General features: G+C 41.1%; 1 protein-coding gene across 1 annotated transcript; it reads right to left on the reverse strand.

The window, feature by feature from the left end:
- Positions 1-3,005: 3,005 nt before the first annotated feature.
- On the reverse strand, positions 3,006-8,638 carry LOC137877936 (zinc finger protein 853-like). Its single transcript, XM_068718125.1, has 4 exons — positions 8,549-8,638; positions 4,255-4,357; positions 3,934-4,035; positions 3,006-3,444 (listed from the first exon to the last, which is right to left on the reverse strand). Exons 2-4 carry the CDS (start codon positions 4,332-4,334, stop codon positions 3,006-3,008), a joined length of 621 nt encoding a protein of 206 aa, XP_068574226.1. The 5' UTR covers positions 4,335-4,357; positions 8,549-8,638.
- Between the last annotated feature and the right edge of the window lie 2,261 nt (positions 8,639-10,899).

Here is a 10,899-nt window from a genome sequence, read left to right on the forward strand (position 1 = left end):
AAAGATCCTGTCAGTAATATTAATGAGAAAGTGTCTCAATATTTTGACTTAGTAGACATGACCAGAGGAAGTTCAAAATATATGTAGTTTTAAATGTAATATGAACACAAGAAGTATGCTCAAGTAAACACATTTATATGGTAATTAATTCATAACTTTCTTATTTTAAAACTATCTTCGATCTTTCCACCTCATATTATGACTTAGTACCTCAAAGTAATGACACAACTCATTATCTTTGACAGTTTCTCATTATCGTGACTCACAATGTTTGTTGTTTTCAGTAAAGTTACTCCAAGGAGCTTTTATCTTGTGTTGATTCTGGCGCCCCTTGTGGACAAAGGTGGAAGTGTTTCAGAGCACCAGAGTCCCTTCAGAAGAAAACCTCATTTTACTGCAGCAGTCTGTCTCACTATTACAAAACATCTGTGAAATAAACTGTAAATGTCAACCAACGTCTTCAATCAGCCGATGAAAAAACGTTCACTTTTCAACGTTTTTTTTCCTCTGATGATCATTTTACAACTGGAAAAAAATGCTCACTGAGTAAATAGAAACAGACCATCTTCTCTGTGATGGTCTGTTTACTGATGCAGGTCAGATAGAGGATCAGTGGTATTGAGACCGTTTCATAATCAGTTAAAAGTTCCTTCCAGGAAATAGAAAATCGAACGCAAATGTTTTATGTTGTCAGCTTCTAAAATGTGATGTTGAGGCATATTTCTTGTTTTCTGTGTGCTTGTGAGTTTTATTTTGGATAATGCATCTGTTTCGACACCATTAATATGCTTCTTTCACACTGATGCATCAGTAATAATAATAATAATCTTATTATGGAGCACATAACAGCCACGGAGACAGTTTCCTCCACTGAATTATTGTAATACTTTAAGTACACGTTGTGGATTGTAGTCATAGTATCACATGTCGAAAGAACGTCATGAAAAAGTCATATTAAAGTTTGATGAAAAAAGTCAAAGGTTTCTCAGGAATCATAGACTTTTATATCGGTCGATGTTTCTCTTCTGTTTATCTCTTGAAATCCACTTTTACAAAAGACACAGTCGACACAACAAATGTACAAACACTTGATTTTTATTCCCAAGAGAATAATCCAACAAAGTGAGCAGAAGCGTTGTAGTAAATGAAGCGCTGGGATTAAAAGGACAGTAATCAGGCTGGGCTTTAAAGTGCAGGTACAAACACTGGCTGAGTCCAAAACTCTTCATCCACTAATAACTGAGGACATTCTGTCAATCTCAGGTGCTGCACAGACAAAAAGGAGGGAAGTCCACAAAGAGAGGGACTGTGGTCAAACAGTCCTTTTTGTTCAGGAAGCTTCCGCCATGATAAGAGCCGTTTGAATTCTCTAAATGCTAAGGAAAGGTGCTTCAATGCTTCCTTTATTAGCTCCTTAAGCATAGGAAACACTGGACCTTCCTTTGAGAAAGGAAAGATGATTTAAAGTGACGCAGCATTCAGCCATGAAAACAGACGATATCCTCGTCTCACACAGGTTGAACAGTTCTACTCATAGTCATAAAGTAATGGGACTCATGATGATGAATATGAACAGACAGTGACCATACATTTCATTTTATATGTATTTATCTACTTCAAACATGTAAATATAGCAAACTGTCAATGAACAAACTTTTGTTCTCAATAACAAGAAGCATCAGTAAAAATAACAAAAACAAGCTCAGCCTATGATAGATGTAATGGGAAAAATGTACATTAATAATTGTGTGTCCTTGCTGTGAACCCGAAACTGGGAATAATAACTGTACCTTATTATTTTTGACCTTATCTGGAGTCAAGGAAGTTGAAACTATGCAATAATGAGGAGCTTGTCCTCCTTTTTCCTGAAAGGCATCAGAACTGTGGGAACTCAGCAGAAGACAAAGGACAAGTCCTGGTGGGGGTTTGAGTCCCTTCAAAGGTAACATCTGAATAAAGGATCTTGAATATTGCGTCTCGTAGAAGCTTCTTCCACAGATCACTGTGATACGTGACGGTGAACACTCTTCCGCTTGCAGGAAAATAAACAGAACAAGACAACTTTGAATCATTTGAAGACTTTATTATTTTCTTTGGATTTGTGAACAAAACTCTTCTCCCGATTTATCATTAGAAATTTTTCCAAAACATAGATTATTAATCTGTTCAAAAGCTAAATACACCCGAACTGTTGAATCTACATTAATGCAGAAAATGTCCCTCAATAACTTTTATTATGGACACAATTACAGCCAGAGAGCGCTGAGAGACGAAACCCCTTTTAGATTATTGATCATCCTTTCATTCAGTCACGTGACGCTGATCACTCCTGTCGGCTTTGATGAGTTTGATCATTTAGAGAGGAAACGCCTCGACTCTGACAGGGATGAAACGTATTTATTAGTGATTAGTTACTATTATTCAGTACAGTGATCATGTGAACAGACACAAAAGTCTCTCCAGCTGTTAAAGCCGACTGACAGCTGTGATCAGAAACAGACGTCGCTTCACGTGACGATACGAAGGAAAGGACGTCTCATTTATCGTAAAACACATTTCCTCGTTTCCTCTCTCCTCGCATGGTTTCCTTGCATCTCTCCGTGCATCCCTGGTGGGAGGGACTAAGACGCAAGGAAAGGATGCAAGTGAGGCAAACAAGGATGTAATTAAGAGACTTGGGATGTACCCTTAGTGTGGACTCATCCCATCTTTATAAGATGAACAAACCCTGCACACGGGGCTCTTCATCCCTCAGAATGCACACTCAGTGTGATGATTGAACCTTCTCTGCACAGAGAATAAATGATCCAAAGGCAATGTTCATTATGTTAGTATTATAGGACTCACTCTGTACTATTATATCGTTTTTCCACCACAGCCTCAACGTTGTTTCCATCCCACTTCAGACACTAAAACCAATGGTAAGGAGACTCGTCTCACCTCTTTAACTGGCCCAGCTGTGGGACCAGCTATAGGCCCAGCTGCTGGGTCTGTTGCAGCTGGGCCTATAGCTGGTCCTGCTGGGCCTGCAGGGCCTGCAGCTGGGCCTGCAGGGCCTGCAGCTGGGCCTGCTGGGCCTGCAGCTGGGCCTGCTGGGCCTGCAACTGGGCCTGCTGGGCCTGCAGCTGGGCCTGCTGCTGGGTCTGCAGCTGGGCCTGCAGTTGGGCCTGTTGAGTCTGCAGCTGGGTCTGCAGCTGGGCCTGCTGCTGGGTCTGCAGCTGGGCCTGCAGCTGGGCCTGCTGCTGGGTCTGCAGCTGGGCCTGCTGCTGGGTCTGCAGCTGGGCCTGCAGTTGGGCCTGTTGAGTCTGTAGCTGGGTCTGCAGCTGGGCCTGCTGGGTCTGCAGCTGGGTCTGCAGCTGGGCCTGCTGGGTCTGCAGCTGGGCCATCTGTTGGGCTCCAGAGGGAGGAGAGCTCAGCTCCTGGTAGCAGCAGTGTCTCCTCCTCCTATTGGATAAAATGTTATCAATAACTTATAATCAATCAATAAAAGTAAGATTATTCACAACTGTTGAATCCAAAGCTGATTCTGGGTATTACTTCTCACTGTAACATGAACTCTGCTCCATCATGAGGGATCATTCTACAACAATAGGAACATTTACAGGCGTTTGGATTTTCAAGTTGATTTGACCGACTTTAGTGTCCGTCAGTACGAACACAAGCAGCAGAAAAAACTCATGGAAGTATGATAAAACATGAGAGTTTAAATAATGGTCACATCGTCACCGATATGTTGCAAAAAGAGAGCAATAATCACTGATGTTCACAGCTTCATGGATACATATTAAAGCGTGTGAAAGAATGTTTCTGACTCACAGATCTCACAGGAGGTCGCTGGTTAAACATGAGCAAGATGTTCACCAAACCTGAACCAAGTAGTGTCTCTGACCCTGTTAATCAATGCAGATACACTTTAATGTTCATCAAGCTCACCTGAGGGGGAAATTAATGAGGCGACCGTTTGAGCTGTCACTCATCTCTGACACACCAGAGTCTGAACAAAGATCCACATCTGATGAAGGATTGAGGTTCAGCCTGCAGCAAATAACAAGCACAGTGATGATGTGATGATGCTACTTCATTAGTATTAAATATACATTCAAAGCAACATGACTTCAGATATGATAACAGTGAGTGGAACAAGACCACAGAGGTTATACATGTGAAGTGTGACTGTGCAGAATGTTCTTAACCAAGTAGTGTCTCTGACCCTGTTAATCAATGCAGATACACTTTAATGTTCATAAAGCTTACCTGATGGAGAAATCAATGATGTGACTGTTTGAGCTGTCACTCTTGATGGACACAACCAGAGTTTGAACAAAGATCTTCATCTGAGGAAGGATTGAGGTTCAGCCTGCAGCAAATAACAAGCACAGTGATGATGTGATGATGCTACTTCATTAGTATTAAATATACATTATAATACGGGTAGATGAAATCAAGCATTCTGATTGGTTGAGAGTGAGTCACAGGATGTACTTTATTGAGCCATAAAGTACTGTACAACCTGTTTACATTTACCAGAGTGTTCCATATCAGTGCACACTCAAAACAACGGGTAGATTGTGTCTACCTGTTGTCATTTCAAGCTTGACAGTTACCAAACATGTCTCGTGTCATGTCAGAGAGTGGACATACATCCGAAAAGCTCCCTTCAAAGCTACTGGGCACCAAATCTCAATGAAAGACAGCGTTGGAGTAATATCCTCGCTGGAGAAGAAACTCCCAACACCGAGCCACCGGCAAAGAGAGCAGGAGTGGTCTGAAGCGATATCGTCAGAGACGAAGGGGACGTGAGACACGTTTTCCACGGACGCACAATTAATGGAGATCTCCAAATCAACATAAGCAAACGTTAACAACAGCCTAATGTTAGTCCATCGAGTCCCAAGTCACTCGTAACTCTACTTTATTAAGTTTAAACAGCATAACGTTATATATACACCCAGTGCCTACGAAGCATTTATGATTGATTTAGAATGTTTAGGCCTAATGTTTAAATGAAATATTATTTTATTGAAAGTGTCCCATTGTCTTTTTTTATTTATTTTAATGGCAACTTTGATAAAATGAGCAATGTGAATGAATGAGATGGTGCGAGATCTAGCTAGGCCAACAAACGTGATGTTCCCAATGCTGTTTGTATGTTGCATAGCAACAGACACACATACAATAATGTATAGTTCAAGGGTTTGCCGGCCCTCTGCTACGCGTCTGGCCTAACAACACCCTTGAACTGTACATCATTGACGATACAGTACTGCCTCTCGTACCTTATTGCTTAATTAAAAGCAACATGACTTCAGATATGATAACAGTGAGTGGAACAAGACCTCAGAGGTTAAACATGTGAAGTGTGACTGATGTTCTTAATGACGTCACTAAAAACTTACTCATCTTTTGAAGAGTCAGTTTGCCCTCTGAAACAATCATCGTGTTCAGATTTACGGTGTCTCTCCAGAGGGTCTCTAGAAGAAAGAGAATCCCACACATGTCAACATCTCATGTTTGTCTCTTCAAGTGTTCAGGAAGCATCACTCCTGAGTAGTGTGACTTTGTTGAGGAGGTTTAAAAGTAGGAAGGAGGTCGCTGTTTGTTTCCTGTTTCATACAAACATCAACACGCTTCTATTAAGCATGAGCAAGATGTTCACCAAACCTGAACCAAGTAGTGTCTCTGACCCTGTTCATCAATGCAGATACACTTTAATGTTCATCAAGCTTACCTGAGGCTATTATTGATGTGATCCTTTGAGCTGTCACTCTTCATGGACACACCAGAGTCTGAACGAAGATCTTCATCTGAGGAAGGATTGACGTTCAGCTTTCTGCAAATAACAAGCAGTTATCATTAGAGGTGTAAAGAGACACGTATTCATGTTGAACCGTTCGGTTCGGGGCTCACGGTTCGGTACGCATTACGAACCGAACAATACCTTTGAATAATATTACATTTATTTTGAAAAATAAAATATGTTAATTATTATGTTAATGGAGCGATCAGTGAGCGGAGGTATCAGACCTACGGAGACGTCTGAAGTCACGTTAGCGGCTTTACGGAGGACGGACACAAATCGGAGGACTTCCCTTTCCTTTTCTTATTAATGCTCATTTTGTTCTGTACAACAAGTTAACACACACAAACTATAAAGGAACAAAACATGGATTGTTCTCCAGTAGACAGAGACTTCAGCCTCCAGCAGAGCTACGAGTGAGAAGAGAAACAACGACACCGAGGGACCGATGAGAGACGAGTGTTGACCACATTTATGGATCATAACCTAGTAAACCTTTATGTGTGAGTGTTAATATTAAAGTAAATATGAGGTGAGAGAGAGAGAGAAACCCGCAGCGCTGTAACTAAGTCTGAAAAATAAAACTTTCCATGAAATGTGTCTGTTTGAGTTCATAGAGGAAGATTTTAGAGAAGATCTTAAGTATCAAACACGACCTTTGATTGTTAAACACTAGAAAGACTTGAGAGTCTCACCAGAGAGGATTTACTGATCTGTGACACCACAGTGATGATGTGATGATGCTACTTCATTAGTATTAAATATACATTCAAAGCAACATGACTTCAGATATGATAACAGTGAGTGGAACAAAACCTCAGAGGTTAAACATGTGAAGTGTGACAGATGTTCTTAATGACGTCACTAAAAACTTACTTCTTTAAAGGATCAGAGAGTGTTTCTTTGAAATTCACAGAGTCTAATCGTAACGCATCAATCCTGTTGAGTAGTGCACGGTGTCTCTCCAGAGGGTCTCTAGAAGAAAGAGAATCCCACACATGTCAACATCTCATGTTTGTCTCTTCAAGTGTTCAGGAAGCATCACTCCTGAGTAGTGTGACTTTGTTGAGGAGGTTTAAAAGTAGGAAGGAGGTCGCTGTTTGTTTCCTGTTTCATACAAACATCAACACGCTTCTATTAAGCATGAGCAAGATGTTCACCAAACCTGAACCAAGTAGTGTCTCTGACCCTGTTAATCAATGCAGATACACTTTAATGTTCATAGAGAGAGAACGACCACCAGGTGGTGAATGAGATGATTAAGATTATCAGACATTCAGCCACAACAACTGCTGGATGCACAGAAACTACCAAGTAGGAATCAGAAGTGACCGTTGATATTTCCTGACTTCAGTGTCCGTCAGCGTGGATCCAGATGAAGTTAAGTTACAGGTAGTAATACTGGAGCAGCACATGACTGACAGAGACACTGACTCTATGAAGGAACACAATATGAAATGACTTACAACCGCTTTAAGTCTTTCTCCATGATCCCTCTGTGTTCTGGACAGTCTGGTCTCTGCTGCAGCTCTGAGCTGTAACACACACACACACACACACACACACACACACACACACACACAAGAGGAAACAAAAGAAAGACTTTTAACTTTTATGAACCAGTCCTGGTCCTCTATATGAACCAGTCTCAGTGTAGTCCTGGTCCTCTATCAGACCTCCATCAGTACAGAGACCATCAGAGAGAAGATGGTCTGTTTCTATAGAGTTATTCTTCATGATGTCATCGGAGCCACCGGGTCGGATTCTGGTGAAACCAGATGAACTCATGCAGGTTCACCAGAACCTCCTTCAGCTCAGACTCCAGCAGAGACCGGTCCACTGTGGACAGACCAGATCCAGCTTCACCTGCAGGCTCCGGAGGGAGGAGAAGAGCTCAGCTTCCAGCAGCAGAGCTTCTTCTCCTCCTCCAGGAGTAGAAAGGAGGAACAGAGCTTCTCCTCTCTCCTCCTCCTTTTGGATAAAATGTTATCAATAACTTATAATCAATCAATAAAGATAAGATTATTCACAACTGTTGAATCCAAAGCTGATTCTGGGTATTACTTCTCACTGTAACATGAACTCTGCTCCATCATGAGGGATCATTCTACAACAATAGGAACATTTACAGGCGTTTGGATTTTCAAGTTGATTTGACCGACTTTAGTGTCCGTCAGTACGAACACAAGCAGCAGAAAAAACTCATGGAAGTATGATAAAACATGAGAGTTTAAATAATGGTCACATCGTCACCGATATGTTGCAAAAAGAGAGCAATAATCATTGATGTTCACAGCTTCATGGATACATATTAAAGCGTGTGAAAGAATGTTTCTGACTCACAGATCTCACAGGAGGTCGCTGGTTAAACATGAGCAAGATGTTCACCAAACCTGAACCAAGTAGTGTCTCTGACCCTGTTAATCAATGCAGATACACTTGAATGTTCATCAAGCTTACATGAGGATATTATTGAGGCGACCCTTTGAGCTGTCACTCTTCATGGACACACCAGAGTCTGAACAAAGATCCACATCTTCATCTTCATCTTCCTCATCTGAGGAACGTTTGACGTTCAGCCTGCAGCAAATAACAAGCACAGTGATGATGTGATGATGCTACTTCATTAGTATTAAATATACATTCAAAGCAACATGACTTCAGATATGATAACAGTGAGTGGAACAAGACCTCAGAGGTTAAACATGTGAAGTGTGACTGATGTTCTTAATGACGTCACTAAAAACTTACTTCTTGAAAGGTTCAGAGAGTGTTTCTTTGAAATCCTCAGTGCGACCTTGTGACGAATCATTCCTCTTGAACAGTGCAAGTGCTTTCTTCAGAGGGTCTCTAGAAGAAAGAGAATCCCACACACGTCAACATCTCATGTTTGTCTCTTCAAGTGTTCAGGAAGCATCACTCCTGAGTAGTGTGACTTTGTTGAGGAGGTTTAAAAGTAGGAAGGAGGTCGCTGTTTGTTTCCTGTTTCATACAAACATCAACACGCTTCTATTAAGCATGAGCAAGATGTTCACCAAACCTGAACCAAGTAGTGTCTCTGACCCTGTTAATCAATGCAGAGACACTTTAATGTTCATAGAGAGAGAACGACCACCAGGTGGTGAATGAGATGATTAAGATTATCAGACATTCAGCCACAACAACTGCTGGATGCACAGAAACTACCAAGTAGGAATCAGAAGTGACCGTTGATATTTCCTGACTTCAGTGTCCGTCAGCGTGGATCCAGATGAAGTTAAGTTACAGGTAGTAATACTGGAGCAGCACATGACTGACAGAGACACTGACTCTATGAAGGAACACAATATGAAATGACTTACAACCGCTTTAAGTCTTTCTCCATGATCCCTCTGTGTTCTGGACAGTCTGGTCTCTGCTGCAGCTCTGAGCTGTAACACACACACACACACACACACACACACACACACACACACACACACACACACAGTATGACTTGGAGTTAACAGGACCTTCTCTACAGAAGTGAATCCAGTCAGAATGGAGCTATAAAGCACAACATGAGCAGTAGAACTGGACCGTTATCTTCCAATAAGAAGCGGGTGATGTGACTCTCTGCTTTCTAAATGTCCACAACTGAGTTCATTTCCATCATTTAATCACATTAACTCCACAATCAGCGCTAGAATAACAGCCTTTAACCCGAGCTGCGCTCATGGATCTGACTGTAGTTTGATCAAGTCAATGCAACATCTGCAGGAGTCCCATACTCTAGATCTGTTCTATGTGCATTTGAGTAACGGTCTACTTGTTCCATTGTGAAGCTTCATGAACTCAGAAAATAGAGAAAGACAAATACAGGTCGAGTTTCAGCTTTTGTCCACTGTCGAGTGAAAAAAATAATAAAAACAAAACATTGTTAACGCCTTCAAAAAACTAAATTCTGATCAGTTTTATTCTGTTTAGTTTTGTTGTTGTGATATTAATAAAAACATGTAAAATAACCAGTTACAACAGCTTTAGAGGGTGAAAAATAACTGCGTCACAAGAGAATCAAAAGTGAAACTAAACTACTTTAACCAAAAAACAGAAAAACATGTAGAGATAAACGAGACAAATAAGAAACAACGTCTACATATCAGAGAAACAAACTAATGAGAAGATGAATTAAAGTAGCCGAGACTTATGATGCACATATACCTTATGGATATATTAAAATAATCATGCGGAGGCCCCGTAGTCTGCACCAAGACGAACGTCCAATATGTTCTGCGCATGTGCGCCTCGAGGGAAGACCCGCTCCTCTGCCTCTGATTGGCTACAGCCTGTTAAGCGCTAACATTAGCCTAGCTATGATGCTAACCGGCGCTTCGAACTAGACGGACCCGGGAGGAGCGACTCAGTCACGGCTGCTCACGTTTTTGTTCCCGTAGAAACGAACCAGGCAGCTGGAACGTATCGGACACTGACAACGAAAACAACTTTATTCCACCGATATAGTCAAAAGTAGCGTATTTCCGTGTTTTACTTTTTCCGTTCTAGCCTTCACAATAAAAGCCCCAGACACAGAAAGTCAGAGGGCTCCTTCACTCAGAAAAACAACAAAATATCTTAATAAACAAACAAACATAAAGAGTTAAGGAATATTGAAAGAGGGGGAACCTCATGAAGTATGCTTACTAATGAGAACCAACCCTGTAGCGGACCCCAGCCGGACAATGGTGAAGCGTACTGATGTTTCCAGAAGCCTTTATTTATGTTTCTCATTTAAACCAATCTCCAGAAAACACCGTAAGAGCTACGGAACAGATACAACATAAATGAGCTCTTACGAGTTTAAACATTACTTACACATTTCAATATACATGGGAGCCTTTAATTAAACATTTTCTCTAATATATACATTTCAAAAGCACATGTAAAAACCGAACTATAGCATTAGCTTAAAATTACAGCTTAGTCATTTAGCTAACCCTCTTAAGCTAACATTAGCATCTAGTTGAAACAGAACTAGAATAAAACACAATAAACACACAATACCTTGTTCCCGTTCCAGCTAGGTGCTTGATCGTTAATTAATAAACTAATATTGCAGAGGAATATTTATAACACCTTTCGTCTGC

The sequence above is a fragment of the Cebidichthys violaceus genome, unplaced genomic scaffold (genome assembly GCF_023349555.1).
Source record: "Cebidichthys violaceus isolate CVI_PGR_0920_01 unplaced genomic scaffold, fCebVio1.0.p SCAF_22, whole genome shotgun sequence".
NCBI lineage: Eukaryota > Metazoa > Chordata > Actinopteri > Perciformes > Stichaeidae > Cebidichthys > Cebidichthys violaceus.

Excerpts from the sequence above, each read along its gene's own strand:
- LOC137877936 (XM_068718125.1), bottom strand. The coding sequence starts at position 4,334 with ATGAAGATCTTTGTTCAAACTCTGGTTGTGTCCATCAAGAGTGACAGC. Across the intron at positions 4,036-4,254 it reads ATCATTGATTTCTCCATCAG|GCTGAACCTCAATCCTTCAT; the intron begins GTAAGCTTTATG and ends TATTTGCTGCAG. Across the intron at positions 3,445-3,933 it reads CTCATTAATTTCCCCCTCAG|GAGGAGGAGACACTGCTGCT; the intron begins GTGAGCTTGATG and ends TTTATCCAATAG.